Raw genomic sequence first — 26124 nt, forward strand, 5'->3', positions numbered from 1 at the left:
ATACTATTGTCCTTTGTGGAAGCGAGCGCTGGGGTGGTGGAAATGGAACTGTAAATACTGACCTTGAGTTTTCTGGTAACAATCAGTGCTTGTCTCCTCCCAAGACCATATGATCTGTGCAACTCGCCTGAAGAGCTTCTGGCTGGTATTGCATCTTTTGTTTTCTAAAGGCACTCTGGGGATGTTAAAGTGCATCCTTTTTGGTTAAAATCATCGGATCTAAAAGCATCTCATTTGAATGTTAAATGGATGATGCACTTACATAATGTGGGCTGTTACACACGAAATCGGCTTAAAACTTGGAAGTGACACTTTCTGGACCTGCAATCATCTTGTCTTAGGCTTATAATTACATTCATTTTTTTATTTTTTCAACTTTAATTCAGAAATCACAAGTTGTTGGCCTTTATTATTCTCCCTTTACAGATGGCACTATTGGTGCCAGAAGGATTGTGGTTTATTTTTAAGTTTGTGATTCATTTAATTTGAGTAGGATTTAGGCCTTCTGCCTTCTGGCTCCCTTGGCCTCCAAGATCAATACAACCTCAAAGTAGAAAAAGTTGTCCATTTTTTAATAGTGTTTATATAATGGATAGGCCCTGTTTACATTAATGACAATGCATCTACTACAGTATAGCTTTGACTAATCAAAGTCCTCAGTTAAGCTAATTGCTAGTGACACATTCCACTTTGAAAAAAAAACCATCAAAGCAGAAAAATAAAGTCCTATTAGAACTTTTATTTAAGAGGGACGCCTGGGTGGCTCAGACAGTTAAGCGTCTGCCTTCAGCTCAGGTCATAATCCCAGGGTCCTGGGATCAAGTCCCATATTGGGCTCCTTGCCTGCTTCTCCCTCTGCTTGCTGCTCCCCCTGCTTTGCTTGCTTTCTCTCTCTCTGACAAATAAATAAATAAAATCTTAAAAAAAAAAAAAAGAACTTTTATTTAAGAGCAACTTCCCAGTAAGGCTCTAGGCTCACCATAGATAACTGTCCACTATCTTTCTGACCACTGGTACCTCTGTTATCCAAGCTACCTAATGATCACTGATATCCAGAGGAGCTGAAGAACTTGCACAGTTCTTTATTACACAAATTATTTTCACTTACGCTTTTAGGAAAGTGAACGAATACATTTTAGAATGATTTTCAATAAATGAGGTTGAAACAGCACTTCCTGAGAAGGAAGTAGAAGTTCAGGGCATAGGCTCTGGAACAAGACTACCTGGGTATGGATTCTGGCTCTCCCACTTCCCAGCTGCGTGGTCCCTTCCCTTGGGCAAGAGACTTGACCTGTACTCCATTTCATAGAGTTGTGAGGAATAAATAAGTTAATAACGTGCAAAGAACTTAGAAGTGTTCCTCGCATAGAGTAAGAGCTCAATATATGTCAGTCGTTATAATAGTTATTATTGGCAACTGGATAAAGAGGAGTACCAGGTTAGGCTGAGGGAAAATATATATCTCTGGTTTCTGGGAGCCATTTACTGAGATGCAAGGAGCATGGGACAGAAGCAAGGTCAGTGGAGGAAGAAGCACTGCTCTGTTCGGTTGTGTTCATTTTGAGGTACTGTGTTACAAATGAGCAGAGATCTCAAATGGACATCAATAATAAATGGATATGACAGATAAGAACTAAGCTTTCTGTGTACTACAGATTCTCTCCTTGGCTTTCTTAGGGATTTCTTGTGAGCTCTCCAAAAACAACTGAATTCCATGTGCTTCAGAATTTCCATCTGAACAATATTGAACATAATAATGGCACATAGTAGACACCCAGCAAATATTTGTTCAAAGAATAGTTGCTTTCATAAGGTGCTATGTAGCTTGCATAAAGGTAATGTGTGGATGTATGGATAGACAGATAGAGAGATAGCCAGATTGAGATTTTGATATAGAAACAAGGGAATTAAAGACCAGTATACTGTCAGTGTGTCTTTCTTTCACCGATTCATTTATTTATTCTTACAGTGTATGTTTACTGAGCACTTACTATATGCCAAGTCCTATTGTAGGTGCAGGGATACATTAGTGAACAAGATAGACAAAGATCCCTCTGGTAATGGAGCTTATATTCTGCCCTAGCAGCAGGGCCAGGAAGGACAGACAATAAACATAATAAATAAAAATAATATATTAACATCATACCCATTAAGATGGCTACAAAAAAAATCCAAAACAAAACAGCCAGATAATAACAAGTGTTGCCAAAGATGCTGAAGAATTAGAGCCCTTATGCACTATTGGTGGGATTGTAAAATAGTGTAGGCAGTATGGAAAATAGTATGGCAGGTCCTCAAAAAATTAAAAAATAGAATTACTGGGGTGCCTGGGTGGCTCAGTCAGTTAAATGTCTGACTCTTGATTTTGGCTCACATTATGATCTCAGCGTCATGAGATCGAGCCCCACAAAGTGCTTCCCATTCAGTGGGGGGTCTGCTTGAGATTTTCTTCTCCCTCTGCTTCTCCCCCCCACTTCTCTATCTCGCTCTCTCAAATAAATAAATAAATCTTTAAAAAAATAGAATTATCAACGATGGAGCAATTCCCCTTCTGAGTATATAGTAGTCTCCCCCTCATCTCTAGGGGCTACATTCCAAGACCCCCAGTAGATGCCTGAAACTGCAGGGAGTAGTAAACTCTATATATATTCTATACATACATACTTATGATAAAGTTTAATATAAATTAGGCACAGTGAGAGATTAAAAATAACTAATAATAAAATAGAACAATTATAACAATATACTATAACAAAGTTATGTGAATGTGTTCTGTCTCTCAAAATACCTTGTTTTGCCATACTCACCCTTCTTGTGATGTGAGTGGATAACATGCCCACATGAGGAGATGAAGTTAGGGGAATGATGCAGGCACTGTGATGTAGCATTAGGCTCCTACTGACCTCCTGAGGATACGTCAGAAGGAGGATCATCTGCCTCTGAACACTTGTTGACTGCTGCTGAACCACAGTTGACTGCAGGAAACTGAAACTGCAGAAAGCAAAGCTGCAGATAAGGGGGGACTACTCTATACCCCTAAGAACTGAAAGCAGGGTCTCGAGGAGATACTTGCACACCCATGTTCGTAGCCACATTATTCACCCTACTGAATGTAGTGTGGAAGCACCCAAATGTCCATTGACAGATGAGTGCATAAGCAAAATACGGTATATACATACAATGAAATATTACTCGGTTTTAAAAAGGAAGGACATTCTGACACATGCTACAACATGGATGAATCCAGGGGACATCATGCTAAGTGAAATAAGCCAGTCACAAACAGACAAATGCTGCCTGATTCCACTTATCTGAGGTACCTGGAGTAGTCAAATTCATAGAGACGGAAAGTAGAAGGGTGTTTGCCAGGGGCTGGAGGAAAGGGGAAATGGGGAGTTGCTGTTGAATGGCTATAGAGTTTCAGTTTCGCAAGCTGAAAAAGGTTCTGGATATTGGTCATACAACAATGTGAATGTACTTAATGCTACTGAACTGCACACCTAGAAAGGGTTAAGATGGAAAATTTAATTGGGTATATTTTACCACAATTAAAAAAACTTACAAGAGGGCGCCTGGGTGGCTCAGTTGGTTAAGCAACTGCCTTCGGCTCAGGTCATTGTCCTGGAGTCCCGGGATCGAGTCCCCCATCGGGCTCCCTGCTCGGCAGGGAGTCTGCTTCTCCCTCTGACCCTCCTCCCTCTCATTCTCTCTGTCTCAAATAAATAAATAAAATCTTAAAAAAAAAAAAAAAACTTACAAGAAAGAAAGTAATGTATTAAGGCACAGAAAACAAGAAATAGAGCGGAGGAAGGGGCCCCAGAAGGCTGGGGAGGGTGCAAATGATATTAAATCAGTAGGGTGGCGGGGACGCCTCCTTGAGGAGGGGCCATTTGAACGAGGACTGGAGGAATTGTTCGTCTTGGCTGCTGTTACAGAAGATGGAGGAGTCTCCATCTTCCAGGGCCCACAGGTGGTATGCAGCTATGCCAAGGCAATGACCAAGTGGTGCATAGCTGGAAAGCTTATGTTGGCGGGCAGCTGACACAGAAATGGTGGCCGTGGGCACCTCAACTCAATTGGAAAAACAATCCAGGCACTCAGGTGGCACTTGCACAGATTATAATCAGATGTCATCTGAGACTCGAGGTCATGTTACAGTAAAGAGAAATGGTTGTTCTCATACTTGGCCCTCTCTAAAATCAAACTCCATAACCTAGAAACAGCAATCAGGAGTTGGATTTTTTAGTGCCTCCTAAGTTGCGTCTTGTTTAGCCCATTTCCAGCATGAGTTTTAAGCTCCTTCATAGGACTAGGATTTTCAGGGCTTCAGCTGACCTTTCTGTCAACCCATAACTGGGGGGGTAGGGGTGGGCAGCTCAAGAGTACTTATTTTAGTTACTGTCTCTCTGGTAGGTCATATGGCTTGGAATGGTGAGCTGCTTATAAAAATCCCGTGACCTGGACATGTTTTATTAGTAATTTATGAGGCTGGTATAAACAGGTATCAACTTGCCATCATTTAAGCCAATACTTTGTGCTGATGAGTAAAATGGAAATGGAGGTTTGCAGCATTGAGTTCTTGAACTGATTTTCCACATCTCATCTGTTAACCTTTTCCATGTCTAGTAAAAACAAAAGAAGTATAATGAGAATTTATCTCTGCTTTGGAGTCAGGAAGAAGTCCCTCATGATGCCCTCATTGCCACACCACTGAACTTGGAGGGGAGATGAACATCTGTGGGTGGACAGGCACCTTGCCTCTCCACAATCCTGTCCCTGGTCAAGGATTCTGAAGCTACACTGGCAACCATTGGAAACACACACACTGTCAGTGCCTCTCTTCCCAGGCTGGAGTCATGCAGTGATTGCTGAGGTCTAGGGACTATTAGGGGCTAGGCAGAAGGAAGAGAAATGGATTCCCTCTTAAGTCCTGCCTACGCTGGTGGCACTAAGCATTGGTTGACTGATTTGTCACATGCTTATCTGCTCAATGTTTGATTTCTTTTACATCTGAATATATTTGCTTTGATCTTTATACATAGGCACTGCCTGTGGTCATTTAGCCCCAGAAAGTTATCAAGCTCAAGATATCCCCTGTACCTCCAGTTCCCCCAATATACAGTGTTGATGGTAGTGATGGGCTTCTCTTTCCCCTCATGGTGAAACGGTAATGCACAGGAATGCAGCAACCATTAAGTGTATACTGTTGTCATGAGATCTGTGTCATTAGATGGTGATAGCAGTGCTTGGTAGCTAAAGAAGGAAAGCTCAATGGCTTCTACAGGCATTCCCCATGGATCCGCTCTGGGCAAATATCTGCACTCGGCTCTAAATCATTAGGTTCATCAGTAGTTGGTTTTAAACACACAAATGCTTAACATGGGACATCCAGATGTATATTGTAAAGTCTTGGAGGTTAAAAGGCAAGGATTCATAATGATCTCATAACATTTCATGAGTGTCTCTAGCAGTACACAGCTGGTAAGGAAAGAGAGAAATTGGGTATAATCAAGGTGGGGCCATGCAGACTGACCCAGCGTGGAAGGTGAAGGGTGCTGGTCAAGGTAGAAATGAAATGGCTGGCAGTGGGACCAAATGAGGTGGGTGGGCTAAGAGAGAAGAAAGGTTGGGGGACCAGAGGTTCAGAGGAGCGTGTTAGAGGGTGAGGCAGTAATACAGGTGGACGTCGGGAGTATTATGGTCGGGAAGGAGGAGCTTCAAATCTGAGGTCTTGGAGCTAAAGCCATCCTGAATGATAAACAGTCACTACCTTGGGAGAAATTGCAGTCTAGGTAAGTGGGCAGTTGTCATGTAATGGAGAGAAAAACTGGAACTACCGCACAGTTTATAGTTACTGATCTGAATTTTTCAGACTCTTTTTTTTTTTTTAAGATTTTATTTATTTGACAGAGAGAGACACAGCGAGAGAGGGAACACAGCAGGGGGAGTGGGAGTGGGAGAAGCAGGCTTCCCTCAGAGCAGGGAGCCCGATGTGAGAGTCCTCCTGGAAAGTCCTAGGAGAGGAGGCTCTGGATAACACACCTAGGATGTTACAGGGAGCCAGGATTCCTCATCTGTCATCAGGTCGGAGACACACAAACACTCAGCGTCTCATCCAGCTCTTTTTTTTCCATTCATGTTTGCGGGACTTTTTTTTCTGAGACACGGGTAGCTGGCTCTTGGGACACAGAACTCAGAAGCAATAGGGCCTGCCCCTACTTTAAGGGCTGATTTGGTTTAGGGCTTTGAATAGATCACTTAAATTCTTTGTGCCTGTTACTCTTACAATCAAGTAACAGAAACTTACATAAATAAATAAATAAATAAAATTAATGTCTTGAATAATGTCCTTGTGCAATTTAATGAATTTCACCATTTAATGTAAAGGAAGACGTGTGTACAACCAGTTACAACATAACGCTGAGGGGGGGTATCACAGGACATGATGAATTCTGCTTGAGGCTGTTGCTAAACTGCATAGAAGAGGTTGTATCTGAGCGGGAATGTGGCTTTGCAAGGCATAGAGAGGGGTACAGTTAACACTGGCGAAGCGTGTGGCTTTTTCAGGGAACCAGGACAGTCTGTTCTGACTTCTATACAACAAGGATTAAAAACAAAACAAAACAAAAAAAACTAGGTCTCCTAATCTGTGAATCCTGTTCCAATGTTATTTTACTTTCCTTTTTTTCTGCCTGGCCTCTCTCTTTCCTGCATCTTTCCTTAGGCATTCATTTTTTTTTTTTAATTTAATTTTATTATGTTATGTTAGTCACCATACAATACATCATTAGTTTTTGATGTAGTGATCCATGATTCATCGTTTTCATATAACACCCAGTGCTCCATGCAGTACGTGCCCTCCTTAATACCCATCACTGGGCTAACCCATCCCCCCACCCCCTCCCCTCTAAAACCCTCAGTTAGTTTCTCAGAGTCCATAGTCTCTCATGGTTCATCTCTCCCTCCAATTCCGACCCCCCTCATTTTTCCCTTCCTTCTCCTAATGTCCTCCATGCTATTCCTTATGTTCCACAAGTAAGTGAAACCATATGATAATTGATTTTCTCTGCTTGGCTTACTTCACTTAGCATAATCTCCTCCAGTCCCATCCATGTTGATGTAAAAGTTGGGTATTCATCCTTTCTGGTGGCTGAGTAATATTCCATTGTATATATGGACCACATCTTCTTTATCCATTCATCTGTTGAAGGGCATCTCAGCTCTTTCCACAGTTTGGCTATTGCGGACATTGCCGCTATGAACATTGGGGTGCATATGGCCTTTCTTTTCATTACATCTGTGTCTTTGGGGTAAATACCCAGTAGTGCAATTGCTGGGTCATAGGGTAGCTCTATTTTTTAATTTTCTGAGGCACCTCCACATGTTTTCCAAAGTGGCTGTACCAACTTGCGTTCCCACCAATAGTGTAAGAGGGTTCCCCTTTCTCCACAACCTCTCCAACATTTGTTGTTTCTTGCCTTGTCAATTTTTGCCATTCTAACTGGCGTAAGGTGGTATTTCAGTGTGGTTTTGATTTGAATTTCCCTGATGGCTAGTGATGATGAACATTTTTTCATGTGTCTGTAAGCCATTTATATTGCTTAGGCATTCTTGAGCACAAAAGTACCAATGGTAAGATAGACCAAAAGTGAGCTGGTGGCTGGAAATCAGTTAACACGTAGATGAACCACACACAGATAAACAACATCCAACTCAAATGTTGTTTCCTTTTGAAATACCTCACATTTTCATTATCAAAGATCTCACTCGTTTTACCTTTAGAAGCAAAAAGGGCCAAAAGGGGAATCTTATTTCACTTTGTCTTAAACAGTTATCTATTGACACATGCTGGGGCACCTTTACTCGGATAGTTGCTGATAGGAGAGAGAAAGGATGAGTAAGTCAGTGTTTCATGTCTCAAGGAGCTTGCAACCCAATACAGAGGAAAGACGAGGCTTTCTACACACACAGCAGTGAAATAGTGCTTCAGCCTGGATGTTCTGCTTACCAAACTTGTGGAATAGGTAGGTAAGTGTTCACGGAGAAAAGAAATCAAGGTGGCTGGAGAAGGCTTCATGGTCAATGTGGAATTGAATTAAGGCCTTGAGGATATCTAAAGAGAAACTGAGAATTGAACCGACTTTCTTGATTCTTGGGAGCAAATAAGAAGTCCGGGCCTTGGGACTACCAACGGAGTGGACTGCATTAGCTGCAAAAGGGTTAACTTTTCATTGCTAGGGAAACTGCATTCCTTACAACCTGCTCCAGCCTGGACTTAATTTGTTATCAGATTCTTCTGCTATGGAAAGTACATTTCCCAGATTGATTTCCTGCCAGTGGAATCTGTGGTGCTCCTCAGGGTTCACCTGGGTTGGCCCCAGTCCCAGCAGGATTGCGGGTGGGTGATGAAGCTTCCTGCAGGCGAGAGGCTGGACCAAGCCGAGAGGCTGCGTTACTGTGCCAGACCATACCTAATGAAGCCGGTAGTTACACTCTTAGGGAAAGTCTGGGGGGACTCCTGTCCCTAGGCATTAATTAAAAGGCGTTTCAGACGGCAGAGCTTACCTCTACCCAAACAAGAAGTCTCTGAAGAAAAGCATCACACCCAGCTAACCTGTTGATTGACTTCGGACTGTTGTTCTAAACTGTTCCTAGCTCCCGGGAATCCTCCCACTAGAATTAAACACAGATACTATTTATTGCTTGTGGAAGGGGTGTTCTGTGTCTGTAATGATGCATTTGGAAAACAGTACCTGTTCAAGTGAGATGAGCTGAGATGTGGGAAGTACAGGAAGGAGGAATAAAGAAAATGCAGGAATCGCAGCCAGAGGGTTCCAGCTGGAGAGGGAGAAAGGCACTAGGAGGAAATACGCTCTGTTCGTCTTCCCCAGAGCACAGCAGCAAATTAATGTGGTCTTTTCTTTCTCCTGTCAATATTATGGGGATGCACAGAGGAAGAGATTCAGAGGTGGAAAGGTCACTGAACCCAGAAGGTGACATGTGTTTCTGGCATATCTGTGGCACACAGGAGCACCTCATCTTTTTTACAGGCAGGGTTCAGCCATGTCAGGTTCCCACGTGGTCAGGGACTGACTGGCGTATTAATTCTGTGGATTTGTGTGCGGTGACTAAGTCTTTAGACAATATTGCATATTATTGCCTTTCCCGATCTAAGAGAACATGATTGCCACCTTAACGGTAGATGTTACATACATTTTTTCCCCTTCAAACCCTCCATGACCATTAGCTGACATTACAGATAGGTTGCTTCTAATAATAATTTTATTAGTATGGAATCCTAACTAGTCAAGCTCAAAATCCACAGAATAATGCGAGTAAGTGTTTATTTCTTTGTAATGCTGGGGTATTTTGGGAGGGGTGGGATTAGGGAGAGGGTCTTAAGATCCATTGTACTAATAAATCATGTTTTACCAAGTTTTACATACTTATGTCAAATATTCCTATTTGTAGAATAGCAATAGCCATTTCTCCAATTACAAAAGTAGTAAATGTTCATTGTTAAAAAGTACTGTAATGAGGGGCGCCTGGTGGCTCAATCATTTAAGCACCCGACTCTTGATTTTGGCTCAGGTCATGATCTCAGGGCCTGGGATTGAGCCCCCACCTAAGGCTCTGTACTCAGTGTAGAGTCTGCTTGAGGATTTCTCTCTCCCTCTGCCCTTCCCCACTCACGCATGCGCGTGCATGCTTTCTCTCAAAAATAAATCTTTAAAAAAAAAAAAAAACCTTCTGTAATGATAGTATCTACCCTAGAAGAAAAGTAAAATTCTCCATAAGCCCACCACTTAACAATGTCTGTATTAATTTTGATTATATGGAATCTCATACTTAACTCTGTGCTACATGTATATGTTTACAAAAATGGGACATATTCTTTTAATTTGCTTCTTTCTTGTAACAATGTCTTTCACTCATTTTATTTATTCAGTAAATACCTGTTGAGCACCTACTATGTGCTAGTCAGTCCCTGTTCTAAGTGCAGGGGACACTGCAGTGAAAAAAACAAGGGAGGGGAGCCTGGGTGGCTCAGTTGGTTGAGCGACTGCCTTCGGCTCAGGTCATGATCCCGGAGTCCCGGGATCGAGTCCCACATCAGGCTCCCTGCTCAGCGGGGAGTCTGCTTCTCCCTCTGACCCTCCTCCCTCTCATGCTCTCTGTCTCTTTCTCTCTCTCGCAAATAAATAAAATCTTGAAAAAAAAAAAACAAAAAACAAGGGAAAACACACATATTTCACATGCATCTTTCTAGAACAACAATGTTAAATATCTACATAATTATTTTAACAGGCGCATGGTATTCTATTGTATAGATTTATCAGAATTTATGAAATCAGATCTCCCGTTTTGGGATATTGAGATGTTATTTATGATTGTTAGATTTTCTTAAATATGAAGAGACTATGCATTGACCATTTGTGAATCTGAATTCATGTCAAAATTATCTCTGCCAAAAACAGGATTCTGCTGGTAGTGCCACTTTAAAATGATTTTATAAACACTGATATGCTACATGGCAGATGTGGCTACAAAGACCAATGTGGGCCCAGCAGCCTCTCATTTGAAGGGTGCCTGGAGATCCTGGAGGTGTTTCAGGCTGTTTGCAACTTCACATCTGTCTCCATTAGGCCAAAGGCTGCTCAAAGCAAGGTTCCAGTCCTTATAAGTGGACCCTAACTTAGCATTTTGGCGTTGTTTCTTCTCAACCCTTTATAGGTATGCAGTGATGTGTGATGCTGGGCTTCTATGGATTCTGGAAGCATTTCTTCTGCTCTCTTTGATGGAAATTGCCACTCTTTTGTTCTCTGTCCAACAACCAGCAGGCCACCTTCCTGCCATCTGTGTGAGCCCCCCACACAGTGACATGAGATGATGTCATAGGATCTGTTTGTTGGTGGTTTCAGCACACTGCTTGATCTTCCATACAAAGCAAAACATAGCCCAGATGAAGTGCAGAATTTTATAGCTTCTAGAGATTACAACCCTATTTTATGAACAAGGACACCAAGTATAGAGACGTTGCGTGATTTGCCTAAAGTTCCATAGTTAGTGATAGAGCTGGAACAAGCAGTGGGATTTCATTCATTCATTCATTCATTCATTTGAAAGAGAAAGAGAGAGCACATGCATGAGTGGGGAGAGGGGCAAAGGGAGGGAGAGAAAGAATCTCAAGCAGACTCCATGCTAAGCACAGAGCTCATCACAGGGCTCTACCCCATAACCCTGAGATCATGACCTGAGCAGAAATAAAAAATCAGACGCTTGACTGACTGAGCAACCCAGGCACCCCTAGAAGTTGGGATTTCTGCATCCTCATTTGGTGCTTTTCTAGGGAATCAGCTATTCCAAGATTGTGTTCCATTAAAGTAGGTAATAGACCAGGGAACATCATTGCTTTGAAGCACTTCTCTTTGGCCTCCAGATACAGTATCATCAGTACCAAACTCTGTTTGCCAAATATGGAGCTTTTCATTTAATTCTCTACTTTGTTAATCAGGGAAAGACTTTTTAAATAGCATGCTACAGACAGAGCAGAATTCGGTGACTATTCTCAATGTTGGTGTGCTTTCCTCCAACAGGCTGATAAATGACCTTGGTCTTTAGGTTTATGATTGGAATGTCTCACCACACCAGTTCTGCAAAGCCAGCCATAACAAATGGTATGTCTCTAAGATGAAACAGGCCCACTGGGTTTATGATCACTTCACCTGGGTTATAGACCCACTTGGATTGTCTGATAGATTTCAATCAGATTTTCTGGAAGTCACATTTTCTTCTCTTGGAATCTGATTTACAAATAAACTCAGTGGCAAAGAAATGAGCTTTGTGATACTGAGGGCTTTTGTAAGGCCAACTGCAAATTATCTTTGTTAATGGAGCAGAGCAGTTTTATAGCAGTGTATCTGAAGTTGCATATCATCATTTTTGGGTTTGGACTTAGAGCTCAGGTTTTTTAATTATTTATTTTTTTAAATGTTTTATTTATTTATTCATGAGAGTCAGAGACAGAGAGAGAGAGAGAGGCAGAGGCAGAGGGAGAAGCAGGCTCCCCGCCTAGCAGGGAGCCCGATGTGGGACTCGATCCCAGGACCCTGGGATCATGACCTGAGCCAAAGGCAGACGCTTAACCATCTGAGCCACCCAGGCACCCTAGAGCGCAGTTTTTGAGGACATAATGGTTAAGAGCCCCAGACTCTAGGGCCAACTGCTTTGGGTTACCTGCTGGCTCTGGGACTTATTGTGTAGCCTTAGGCAAGTTACTTAATGTCTCTGTGCTTCTATTTCCTCAACTGTAAAATGGGAATAATGATAATAGTACTAATGCCAGATAGTTGTTAGGAAGTTTAAATGAGCTAATATTTGCAAAGTACCTAGAATACTGTTGGGCATGTGATAAACACCATGTAAGTGTTTGTTATTATTCTGACATTTTCATTCCATTCAGTCATTTATTCAACAATTTATTGGAACATCTCCTATGTGCTAGGCACAGTGGTAGGTGATAAAAGATTCTCAAGCCCTCAAAGGATCTTATAGTTTAGTGGGCAGAGAATATAACAGGCACACCTCAAAGATACTGTAGGTTTGGTTCCACACAACCAAGTAAAGTGAATACTGCAATCAGATGAGTCAAATGACTTCTTTTGTTTCCTAGCACATATAAAAGTTGTATTTATACTATATTGTAGTCTATTAAGTATACAATAGCATTATGTCTTTAAAAAAACAAAGTATATACCTTTATTTTAAAAAAAATCTTTGTTGCTAAAAAATGCTAATCATCATCTGAGCTTTCAGTGAGTCGTAATCTTTTTGCTGGTGGAGGGTCTTGCCTCCGTGTTGATGGCTGCTGACTGATCAGGGTGGTGGTTGCTGAAGGCTGGGGTTTCTTAAAGGTAGTTTCTTAAAATAAGATAACAATGAAGTTTGCCTCATCAATGGACTCTTCTATTCATGAAGGATTTCTCTGTAGTATGTGATTCTGTTTGATAGTGTTGATATTTTGACCTCTTCCCATGAATGTTCTTAATGACATCTAGAATCATGAATCATTTCCAGGAGGTTTTCAGTTTACTTTGCCCAGAGCCATGAGAGGAATCACTATCTATGGCCTTGTGAAATGTGAATTAAATAACATCTAATTTAATTTATGTTATAAATTTTATAATTTAATTTATAAATTATGGAATTTATTTAAGATTTTTTATTTATTCATTTGAGAGAGGCAGAGACAGAGCACAAGCAGGGGGAGAGTCAGAGAGAGAGGAAGAAGCAGACTCCCCACTGAGTTGGGAGCCCAACATGGGGCTCTATCCCAGGACCTGGAGATCAATCATGACCTGAGCCGAAGGCAGATGCCCAACCATCAGATGCCCACCCAGGTGCCCCTAAATTATGGAATTTAATTAAGAATTAAATAATAAGACTTGAGAGTTGAAATTACTCCTTGATCCAAGGGGTGCAGAATGGATCTTGTGTTAGCCAGCATGAGAACATTAACCATCTCCATCAGAGTTCTTGGGTGATCAGGTGCACTGTCAATGAGCAGTAATATTTTGAAAGGAATCTTTTTTTTTGAGTAGTAGGTCTCAATAGTGGGCTTAAAATATTCAGTAAACCATGTTATAAACAGATGTGCTATCATCCAGGCTTTGCTATTCCATTTAGAGAGTACAGGGAAAGTAGACTGAGCATAATTCTTAAGGGACCTAGGTTTTTCAGAGTGGTCAATGAGCACTGGCTTCAACTTAAAATCACCAGCTGCATTAGCTTCTAACAAGAGAATGAGACTGTCCTTGAAAGCTTTGAGGCCAGGCACTGACTTCTCTGTAGCTACGAAAGTCCTAGATGGCATCTCCTTCCAAGAGGCTGTGTCATCTACACTGAAAATTTATTTAGTTATTTAGTGTAGCCACCTTCATTAGTTCTCTCAGTTAGACCTTCTGTGTAACCTGTTGCAGCTTCTATATCAGCACCTGCTGCTTCGCCTTTTACTTTTATGTTACAGAGATGGCTTCTTTCCTGAAACCTCAAAACCAGCCTCTTCTCCAAACTTTTCTTCTCCAGCTTCCTTACCTCTCTCAGCTTTCATAGAACTGAAGAGAGTTAAGGCGTTGCTCTGGATTAGGCTTTGGCTTAAGGAAATGTTGTGGCTGGTTTGATCTTCTATCCAGACTGCTGAAACTTTCTCTACATTGACAATAAGGCTGTTTCACTTTCTTTTCATTTGTGTGTTCACTGAAGTAGTACTTTGATTTCCTTTAAGAACTTCTCCTCTGCATTCACAACTTGGCTGTCTGGTGCAGGAGGCCTAGCTCTGGGCCTGTCTTGGCTTTCAACATGCCTTCTGCATAAAGCTTAATTATTTCTAGCTTTTGACTTAAAGTGAGAGATGTTTCACCAGAATACTCAGAGGCCACTGTAGATTTATTAATTGGCCTAATTTCAATATTGTCATGTCTCAGGGGACAGGGAGGCCTAAGGAGGGGAAGAGAGACCAGCGACTGGCCAGTCTGTGGAGCAATCAACAGACACATTTATTAAGTTTGCAGTCTTATATGGGCACAGTACATGGTACCAAAACAAATACCATAGTAACAGCAAAGATCACTGATCAAAGATCACCATAACAAATGTGATAATAATGAGAAAGTTGGAAATATTACAAGAATTACCACAATGTGACACAAAGTGAGCAAACACTGTTGGAAAAATGGCACTGATGGACTTGCTAGATACAGTGCTGCCACAGACCTTCATTTGTCGAAATGCAGTATCTGGGGGTGCCTGGCTGGCCCAGTCAGTAGAGTATGCAACTCTTGATCTTGGGGTTGTGAGTTTGAGCCCCAAGTTGCGTGCAGAGATTACTTAAAAATAAAATCTTTTAAAAAATGCAGTGTCTGCAAAGCACAATAAAGCAAAACACAGTGAAACAAGGTATGGCTGTAATGCAAACCAGGACACTGTAATTGTACAGAAAGGAGAGTGCTATGGTGGGGGGTAGTGCAGTGGTGTAATAGGTAAAGAAGCGGGGTGCCTGGGTGGCTCAGTCGTTAAGCGTCTGCCTTCGGCTCAGGTCATGATTCCAGGGTCCTGGGATCGAGTCCCACATCGGGCTCCCGGCTCGGCAGGAAGCCTGCTTCTCCCTCTCCCACCCCCCCTGCTTGTGTTCCTGCTCTCGCTATCTCTCTCTCTGTCAAATAAATAAATAAAAATCTGGAGAAAAAAAAATAGGTAAAGAAGCGCCTGAAAGGAAAGGCTCCCCAGGGGAAATCTGAACTGGGGCATGAAGGATGAAGAGGAGCTGGCCAGTGGCATCAGTGGTGGGCATTCCAGGCATGTACACAAGCACAAAGGCCTGAAAGAATGGCAGAATTAATGGAATACATAAAAAGTGGCAGGGTTAGGCGGTGGTTGGGAATAGTGATGGAGACACACAGGTAGGGACCAGAGGAAAGGTCTCCCGTATCCTACAAAGGTGCCTGTAGGAGATAATGAGCACCCAGAGTAGGAAGTGGCCAGGCCACTCCTGAGCCCCAACAGAGAGGGAACCCAGCAGGTGGAGGAGGTTGCAAGGAGCAAGAAGGGCAGTGGGCATACCTGGTATAAGCAGTTACATCTGGTACTAGGAGATGGGAGACTGGCCCAGGCACCGCACTGCTCATCCATCCATACAGCTCCTCTCCGAAAGTGAAATGGTTACTTATGGACACTTGACATTGTTTGCAGTATGCTTCAGGGGACCACAACACTCACAGAAACAGGTCATTTCGTTATTTTATTTAACATTACCGAAAAGGAGATGCATTCTGGGTAGTCTTCACCCCTCAAAACTAGGTAACCAAAACCAAACCTTAAAAATGCATACTTTGGTTGTGATTTCTTTTTAAAAAGAAAATGTAAATATACATTTTTTTACTAAAATGTCAAATTATTGCTATAATGTAGGTTTTACCTGTTCTTCTCTATTTTTTCTTACAGTAATTATCTTTAATTTTTCTAAATCATCTTAAAGGAGCATCTGAAATAAAACTTTAAGATTGGACCCCTAAATAGTCCAAAACACGATGTAACATTTTTAACGCTTTCTTATATAAACATTACCTGAATTCATGGTACAGATATCATACTCATATTATTAAAATAGAGTTAAATAATAGTTCATATTAAGATAGAACTTTAAATTCCAATTCCATTGTAATCTAATTAAAACTTTGTAAAGCAGTTGGGAAAGGTATTATGAGGATTCCCAGAAATGAACCAAAAATCTTAAATTCCGTTTCAGTTTTCAAAGTCTGCATTAAAATCAAATATAAGGTAGAAAAAATATATATTACTAAGTTAGAATCCTTTTGTGAGTTTTTAAAATATTACTAGTACTTTAATGTCCATGTTTTTTCTCTTCAAAGCGCTGTCCAACTACTGTCCATTTTTGTATTTATCCTTTTTAAATTGAGAGATGGAAAGTCAGGAAATCACCTCCCATCCACCTTTTTTCATGAAGAAAATTACAATGAGTAGTTTAATGTCTTGGGCATGATGGGGTTTTGGGATATAGGTGAGGTTCAACGGGGTGGAGTCCAGAGCCGACGACTAAGAAAGAATTCTTTTTTTTTTTTTTTTTAAAGATTTTCTTTATGTATTCATGAGAGACAGAGAGAGAGAGGCAGAGGGAGAAGCAGGCTCCCAAGGAGCAGGGAGCCCGATGCGGGACTCGATCCCACGACCCTGGGATCATGACCTGAGCCGAAGGCAGACGCTTAACCATCTGAGCCACCCAGGTGCCCTAAGAAAGAATTCTTGATGTCGATTCCACACGAAGAGCAATGGAGCTGCCCTACGTGTGCCACTCATGACAGAAGCCCTATTCTTGAGATATCTTTGGTGCAAAATGGTGGTTTATTAAAGCACAGGGACAGGACCTGTGGGCAGAAAGAAGGGCTGGCCCAGGGTCATGAGGGGTGGCTGATTATATACCATGGGGTTGGGGAAGGTTAGGAAAAGGGAGGTTTCAAAAGGATTTTTGTATGTTAAAGAAGACTCACAGGATACCGGAGGCCTTGCCATCGTCAAGGTTGTTTACCCCTCTAGTAAGGCATTAACATTTCGATAGTTGGGAACTTCCTGGAAGAATGTCACACATGTCCCACCCAGGAGTGGGGGTTGGGGGGAGGTTGCAGGGTGTCAGCTTATGCTTTGTCTTCAGCCAGCCTTCTGTTCCCTCATCAGGCATGGCCACACAGCTAATTGAGGAGAGCAAATATGGAACAGCCAGACCCCCTGACTCCCAGACCATTCTCTTTTCCCTTAACCTTGCTGAACAGAAGGAAATTGGTGCCATACATCTGGGCCTAAAGAACTGCTCATTCAGTAAATAATGATTAGGTGCATAAATATTTTATATGCTGCGTATCATTTTAGACATGGGAACCTGTACACTACACAGAACGGAGCTGGACACGAATGGGGGAGTGAGTGGAGTAAACCAACGATCAGGACCCCAGGACAGAATTGTGCTAGGGGAGGAGGCCAGGGTAGATGGTTGCTGGGGAGAGTCTTAAACCTGGCCTAGGGGTTAGGAAAGACTTCCTGGCGAGCTTCTGGGCAGAACGTTGATGAGCTGGGGTTGCTGGACTGGAGGGTTGTCATTGTGTGCAGAAGTAGGCACTGGAGATAATGAGTGTGGCACTTTTTTTTTTTTTTTAAGATTTTATTTATTTATTTGACAGAGACAGAGCGAGAGAGGGAACACAAGCAGGGGGAGTGGGAGAGGGAGAAGCAGGCTTCCTGCGGAGCAGGGAGCCCGATGTGGGGCTCGATCCCAGGACCCTGGGATCGTGACCTGAGCTGAAGGCAGACGCTTAACGACTGAGCCACTCAGGTGCCCCGAGTGTGGCACTTTTGAAAAACTCCCAGTATTATCATCCAGGCTATCAACTGTGGCCTGGGGGTGTGGATCCTCTCTGGGAGAGGAAGCTGGGAGTGGAAGGAAGTCAACAGAAGTAGGCCTGTTAAGGGCTTAGAGTTTGTGTTGTAAACAAGCAATGCTGAGCTGCTAGGGGATAGGTGGAGGGGAGTGGTGATCAGATTTCCATTTTTAAACTATCACCCTGAAGTGCTTTGGAGAAGAGAGGGTCTGGGGGACATGAGGCAGGGGAACTTGAGAAAAAAAGGTCAGTTATGACACTGCTGTTATCCTCTGCATAAGTTCATTTTGAAGGCCTGAATAGAGAGCAGTAGAAATAGAAAGAATGAATGGATTCCAGAAATGTTCAGATAAAATCAACCGACCCTAAATGACTGACTGGATGTAGGCGAAAGGTCAAATCTGGGTTGAAGAAGTTGAAGATGTTGAATTTGAAGTGCCTGGGGAATATTCAGTTGGAAATTCAGAGCCACTGGATAATTGAATCCAGATTTCAGGGAAGATCTGGCTGCAGATGTATGTGTGGGAATCATCTGATACAGGTGCTAGCTGAAGCCAAGGCTGTGGGAGAAGTACCCGCATGAGAGGGACTGTGGATATGGAAAAGGGAGCAGATGGTGGACCCCTGGGAACACCACAGTTGACAGGGGTGGTGGGACAAAAAAAAACAGGCAAGACCAGAGAGCATTGTATCACTTAAGCCAAGAGAGGGGGCATTGGTCAGCAGTATGAATCGCCACAGCTCAGGTGAGACAAGGATTGATCAAGCTAGCAGCTTTCTGCAACATCAAATCTAAACTTTCACTAATGCCATGGCACCTACCCCACTCGCGGCCTTATTACTCCCCAATAGCCCCTCTGCCCATGGACCCACAAAGCAGCCCCTGCATTCCCTCACTCATATTCACCCCTCTCCCAGAATGCCCTGCTCCTCACCCCGTCACGTGTCTCAGCCCCAGCATGCCCCGAGTGCTCTGCTCTGGAGACTTGTTTCTATTTCACTCTACTTAACACCCAATTATATGCAGTCTGATGGTACTGGCTACAGATTCATGAAGTGTGAATCTTCTTGTAGGCTGTTTGAGGTAAGGGTCTTATTTTTATTCTTCCTTCGTGGCCTTTGTAGTCTGCGGTATTGTTGAGCAGACTGTCTTGGCTCTGGAAGAGCTCTCTGGTTGATCCAAATATGACTTGAGCTTAGCCAGTTCATGAGAATTCTTCAGGAAGATGACATTTTGGCTGTCTCAGCAGAGGAGCTGGGGCATACCCTGTGCACAAGAGATCATTCTAAGGTAACATCTTGGTTGACTGATGGCCACATCAGCTCAGGGAGGAGTGCATGGGGACAGAGGCCAGGAATGAAGGGGAGACCCTTACTCAGAGCCAGCACCAGGAAGGCTGGAGATGTGTGCCTGCACCAACATCATGAGGCCAGTATGTGGTTTCCTTCCAGACAGGCTCTCAAACTTTACAGCTGGGCCTTTGAAGCCTATTTCTAGAAGCACAGCACACTCTGGCCCAGTGACAGTAGTGTTGTCTATGGGGATAGCCACTGGACAGGAGCTTCTGAAGTTAATGATACAAAAATTACACCCTATCACCACTGCTGTGGCTGTGGTGGCTGCTCTCAGATGAAGGGAAGAGTTTATGGCAGGGGAAGGGGCAGTTGCTAAGCACAGGACAAAGAAATAATCCCCTCTCTTTCTGACCATTAGTTTAGAATTTTTCATGACCTGCACTTCCAAAGAGGAATTTAGATCCTTTTCACCCACAGATAGATGACCTAGATCTTGGTAGCATTCTCATCACTGACAGAGATAAGGGATCATATCTTGAGTCAGAGGCCATTACCGTAGTGTCCCAGCAACAACCGGTCTCTCTGTGGGTGTTGGGCTGCACACTCCAGAGGATGGAGTAATTAAGGAGACCCTGAGGCTGGTGTGGCGGCATTTTATTTATTTATTTATTTATTTATTTATTTTTAAAGATTTTATTTATTTATTTGAGAGAGAGAGAATGAGAGAGAGAGCACATGAGAGGGAGGAGGGTCAGAGGGAGAAGCAGACTCCCTGCCGAGCAGGGAGCCCGATGCGGGACTCGATCCTGTGACTCCAGGATCATGACCTGAGCCGAAGGCAGTCGCCCAACCAACTGAGCCACCCAGGCGCCCTGGTGTGGCGGCATTTTAAAGATCCTTGGAAAAGAAAGCCTCATTTGCAAGAGAAATAATGATTCTGCCAATTTTTTTTCCTGTGCATCCTTTCCTTTGAAGGAACCTCTCCTAGTTTATTTTCCGTAAGTATGAGAGATGTAGAAATCATTTTCTGAAAAGAACTTGTCAACATAAAGCCATGAGGTGAAGTTGGTGATATGAAGACTGGAGGAACTCTTGGGGTCAGAGCTCTGCAGATGGAGCTTTCTGGAAAATGACAATAAAGTAGCATCATGATCTGTCCTTTCTCCCTCAGAACAGACAGATGCCAGTTGATTCCCAGGTCTGCACTGTGCTCGGTTCCAACCATTAGACAACCAAAACCCAAGTTTTCAGTCCTTAGAAATGAGCTTGTGTTACTGGTTTATAAGAACCAGCTATTGTCCTAGACACCCTATTTTGAGGAGACAAACATGAGCAGAAATCGTGCAGTCATGTGTTATTTAACTTTGGATGTGGAATTGTCTCTAACTGGTTTGGTCACCCAGAGATGATGGAAACACCCTTGATCTTAGATGGCAATGCTATGGTGGGGCCTACCGGGGAGCATCATTAGGGATTCCTTCCTCTACAGTTCATATCCCCCAGTTACTCACCTGTTTCTCCCAATCACACCAATATTTCTATCTGATTTCCTCTCCACTTCACAAGAGATGTGCCTATATCCAAAGAATACAGCTCTTTAATTCCCCAGAGCTCCAACAAAGCCCAGCTCCCCCAAGCCACATGCTTCTCAGCCAGTAGCCACGGGAAACTTGAAACATCGTCCCATGTCCCAGGCCCAGTCATGCAGTGGGTCCACTTGATTCTGGGGCCAGCATATTCCACCTGTTCCCACCTTCCCGTCCCTTTCCCTTACCCTTACCCCTGCTGTGCTCTGTCAGGAACAGCCACAGGAGGTCAGTTGGAGGAGTCTCCATCTAGAACTTAACTCCCAGGTTCTTGGATTCCCCCTGCTGGCTGACGGCGGAAGCACTGCTTAACTTTTTCTCTTTTTCTGTTTTAATAAATTAAGGTATTCTGATGACTGTTTTCTTTCTCTCACTCCCCCTCTCTTTTTGTCCTTCTGACTCCATAATCCTTAATAAGCATGTTATACTTTAGAGTCTCGCATTTAACTATCACAACCACTCATACAGTATGTAGAATTATTACTCCCATTTTACAGATGAAGAAACTGAAGCCTAGATAGCTCTATAACTTGCCCAAGGTTACCCAGGAAATGGCCCCAGACCAAGGACTGAGTCCACGTCTCCCTGAACTTTTTTTTCCATCTTACTAATTTTCATGCCCTACATTTTAGACCTGATATTTTTTGCTTTTCAATATTGATTAAGAAATGTGAGCAGGAAGATTAAATTTTCTTCACTAAAATTAGTAGTGCCTTGAGAAGCACTTGCTGTATCTCTCCCAGCAGAAGGTCTCTGAAGCGAGGGGGCCATTTAGATAAGTCAATCAAGTTTTGAACTTCTCTGAAGAAAAGAGCCTGGGAAATACGAAGTACAGAAGGTAGCTGTATATATGCTGAAAATCCATTTCTTTACCCAAGAAATTCACATGAAAATTTGCAGCTGTTTTGTGAAATTTTTTATGAAATAGTTTCTGTGCTCTGGTTCATCTGTGTCATGGAAAAATTCCAAGTGTAGGGTAAGTAAGCATTTTTGAGGTCTGAAATTCATTGAGTACTGACTTAGGTACCCAGGAGAGACAAATCCAAAACTACTTATCTTCCAGAGCATAATTTGAAAAGAAAATCAATCTTTACAATTAGATTTTATGTTAAGTTTAGGCCATGTGTTCATTTTAACTGTTAAAGTATTTCCCAGAATACGTACTGGTCTTTACCAACCAAATTCATGACTCATTTGCCTGTCGTTACTTTGAAGTTCAAGTTAACTCTTGCTTATCAGCATTTCAAGTTACTGGTGAACTTAGTGGCTATTTTAAGACTGGGTGCTCAAGCAACGTAGGCTATCGTCAGTAACATCAATATTTATAATTTTTATATTTCCACATAATAAGACCTCATACGATTAGAGCCTGACGACTACATTGTAATAACACCTAGGAGACTGCAAAGCCTCTAAAGGCACCCTACTTACCCCGTGGCTGCCATTGCAACATCTCACCAGATAGGACTTCGCGTCACACCGCCCTGGGTAGCGGAGACGAAACCGGAACCTTCGGGTGGGAAGGGGTCTTGGCGCAACTCGATGGCGCCCCGGTGGGACAGAGAGGCTCGCAGAAGCCGCTGTCTGCGGCGCCGCGGCGCCCCTGGAAGCACCGAGCAGCCCCACAGCCCTCGCCGCCGCGCCTCCAGCGCCCGTCCGCCGGGGTGCCGATTCTCCTGTGTTCTCTGCAGGTCGCCCCGCCGGCCGCCATGACGACCGCCATCCTGGAGCGCCTGAGCACGCTGTCGGTGAGCGGGCAGCAGCTGCGCCGCCTGCCCAAGCTCCTGGAGGACGGCCTTCCCAAGATGCCCTGCACCGTCCCCGAGACCGACGTGCCGCAGCTCTTCCGGGAGCCCTACATCCACACCGGCTACCGCCCCACGGGCCGCGAGTGGCGCTACTACTTCTTCAGCCTCTTTCAGAAGCACAACGAGGTGGTCAACGTGTGGACGCACTTGCTGGCCGCCCTGGCCGTGCTCCTGCGATTCTGGGCCTTCGCCGAGGCCGAGGCCTTGCCGTGGGCCTCCGCGCGCTCGCTGCCGCTGCTCCTCTTCATCCTGTCGTCGATCACTTACCTCACGTGCAGCCTTCTGGCCCACCTGCTGCAGTCCAAGTCGGAGCTCTCGCACTACACCTTCTACTTCGTGGACTACGTGGGCGTGAGCGTCTACCAGTACGGCAGTGCCTTAGCGCACTTCTTCTACAGCTCCGACCAGGCCTGGTACGAGCTGTTCTGGCTCTTCTTCTTGCCCGCAGCTGCCTTCTGCGGCTGGCTGTCTTGCGCTGGCTGTTGCTATGCCAAGTACCGCTACCGCAGGCCTTACCCGGTCATGAGGAAGATCTGTCAAGTGGTGCCGGCAGGGCTGGCCTTCGTCCTAGACATCAGCCCCGTGGCCCACCGCGTGGCCCTGTGCCACCTGGCTGGCTGCCAGGAGCAGGCGGCCTGGTACCACACCCTCCAGATCCTCTTCTTCCTGGTCAGCGCCTACTTCTTCTCCTGCCCGGTTCCTGAGAAGTACTTCCCGGGTTCCTGTGACATTGTGGGCCATGGGCATCAGATCTTCCACGCCTTTCTGTCTGTCTGTACGCTCTCCCAGCTGGAGGCCATCCTTCTGGACTACCAGGGGCGGCAGGAGATCTTTCTGCAGCGCCATGGCCCCCTGTCTGTCTACACGGCCTGTCTTTCGTTCTTCTTCTTGGCGGCCTGCAGCGCTGCCACCGCAGCCCTCCTGAGACACAAAGTCAAGGCCAGACTGACAAAGAAAGATTCCTGAGACTGGCAGGTGCGGTGAGGTGTGGAGGCAGGCTGTCTGATTTGGGGAAAACTCAGTGCAACAAGAGGAGCTGACTTTTTGTTTTTAAGAGTTGCTTTTCAATTAACACAAGTTTCCAAGGGTATGCTATGGAATGGGAAAGCCAAAGGATTCAAGAATTTTGTTGTTAATAGTTGTTGCTAATAAAAGGAGTATTACTTTTCCCTCCGTGTCATAGCCTTACAAGATACAGGAAAGGAAGGGACGTTGGCTAGGATTCATGGGACACTGAATTAAGGACAATCTTTCTGCCTGAAAATTTAGTGGAATTCTGACTTTGGCCTGCAGGGGCAAGTCCTGGAGCTAAAGGGAGAACAAAGTTGGACTGGAAAGTAAGTACGTGGCTGGTCCACACCGTATTGGAATGGCCATCCTACTATATTGGTTTTTGGTAATTGAGTAAACTGACCCAAGAACTTGGTTTCATTTGGATTTCAGATGATCCAGGGTGGAGAAGTCAGAATCTTCAAGATGATTCAATGAAACCCTTAGACATAATGAATTACTCGGTTCATCTGAGTTCTGGTCCCTCCTGTCTTGCCCACTCTGACACTGACCCTTTTCTCAGGATGACGTCTGCCTGGCTGTTTTCTCTACAGTGTACTCCCATCTGTACCTTGCATGGTAATATAGAGGACTATGAAGTCGTCATATTTCCAGGAAATGCTTGGATCCATGTGGACATTCAGGAAGTTTATTTTCATATACTACTAAATGGTACTAGAAAGTACAGTGCCAAGAGCCAGCAGGAGGCCCAGCCAACAAGCGTGGGTACTGTTTTGTGTCATGAGACCCTTCTGTTTTATACCTGTGGACTGCAGTACTTGAGATCTATCAGGGCTGCCTTACAGGCCAGAAAATCTGGGGCTTGTGCTAGGGAGTTTTCTCCAGATTCGGACCAGCATGTTTAAAAAACAAAAAACAAAACAAACAAAAAAAACCCCTAATAGAGTGAATTGGTTCTGGTCCTTCTAGGGATCTGATTATTTCAAGAGGAACCCAAGGTCCAGCCTCTTAACTAGATGCTGCCATGTAAAGGACCCACATAACTACCCTAGTTCAGGGTCCTCAGGCTGGAGGTTATGCCCCAACATAGAGCTGAATCCTTAAAATAATCAAACCCCAGGACAGATGAGCATGTGTGATCATTGTGGGTTGGTCCCTGAAGGCTCCTTTGGGTAAGAATGGTGAACCAGATACCCTGTAGCTAGAATTTTCTGTTGCCCAGTAGCTTCTGTGGAATAAGTGGTACTTGTGATTGATGTATTCTGGTCACACAGCCCTCTCTGAGGACCGATTTATGTACTAATCCAGTGAAGGGGGCTGTGTTGATGGAGGAGCCATGGAAGTCTTCTCAGAGGCTATGTTTCCTATCAGTATAAGGTCCCTTTTACTACAAAGAGAAGTACTTTGTTTTCACTCCAGTTTGATGAATCTCTTCTATTAATAGGTTATTTTATCTTCAGGTCTTTGTTTTCTTCCTTTCTCTGAGCGATTTGTGGATTTTGTGCCTTATAAATGGAAACATACGAACACTTAATAGATGGCCATGTGGAATTTTCAGTTTTGGGTTATTGGGATAAGAAAAAAAGAATGCATTGCTTTTGAGCCAGTGGATGAAAGAAACGTCAGAAAACCAGGATTACTTATAAATCAAAAGGCACTGTCAACCAAAAAAAAAAAAAACAAAAAAAAAGAAGACACTGTCAGTCTGCATTTGGCAAAACAAAGCAAAACAAAAAACACAGCCTCAACTGAAGCTTTCCTATAATCTTCATATCAAGAAAGCATATGTCTTGTCTGCTACATGGATTTCCTAGATGGATTTCTCTGTTAATCCTTAAATACCTGAACTTCTGTGCTACCCAAGTGTCTTACCTAAGCTTCTGGTGTCTAGGCCAAATTCATCACAAATAAAGTTGGCAGAACTGAAGCCAGGTGAACTAAACAAGGGAGTGGGGGAGTTGTACAAACACATTGCAAGAAGAGGGTCAGTTTAAAATGGGGACTAGAAAATGTTTGAAATGTTCATTTTTATGGATTCAAAGACCATATTCTTCTAAAAGTTGGGAGGAAAGTGTAAGTCAGGCTCTTGAATATGGCGGTGGTCCTGCTGGACAGAGATCTTCAGGCCAGATGCAGGTATTTTTTAGAAAATAAGAAATAGGGCAGCAACAGCAATCTTTAAATGTAGTCGACAGACCGAGGTCAGCTGACCCACTCTAAACGGTCTGTGACAAGTTCAGATAGATGAAACTCTTTAAGATATTGCCATGAAATTATTACTCTAATTTACACAGGTATTGGTCCCTCAAGTGATAGGAAATTTTTTTTTTAAGATTTTATTTATTTATTTGACAGAGAAAGACACAGAGAGAGAGGGAACACAAACGAGGAGTGGGAGAGGGAGAAGCAGACTCCCTGCCGAGCAGGGAGCCCGATGCGGGACTCGATCCAGGGACTCCAGGATCATGACCTGAGCCG

At 43.6% G+C, this 26124-nt stretch overlaps 1 protein-coding gene across 3 annotated transcripts in view; it reads left to right on the top strand.

Annotated features, from left to right (window-relative positions):
- The window catches only part of PAQR8 (progestin and adipoQ receptor family member 8), a 43394-nt gene extending 17564 nt beyond the window's left edge, over nucleotides 1-25830 (top strand). For all 3 annotated transcript variants that reach the window (XM_034991229.1, XM_034991230.1, XM_034991228.1), the window contains one exon: nucleotides 22519-25830. In XM_034991229.1, the coding sequence (XP_034847120.1) occupies nucleotides 22519-23601 (1083 nt within the window). In that variant the 3' untranslated portion in view covers nucleotides 23602-25830. The remainder of the gene's footprint in view (nucleotides 1-22518) is intronic.
- Nucleotides 25831-26124: the final 294 nt, after the last annotated feature.

Source organism: Mirounga leonina, unplaced genomic scaffold (genome assembly GCF_011800145.1).
Source record: "Mirounga leonina isolate KUSES-001 unplaced genomic scaffold, KU_Mleo_1.0 Mir_53, whole genome shotgun sequence".
Lineage (NCBI taxonomy): Eukaryota > Metazoa > Chordata > Mammalia > Carnivora > Phocidae > Mirounga > Mirounga leonina.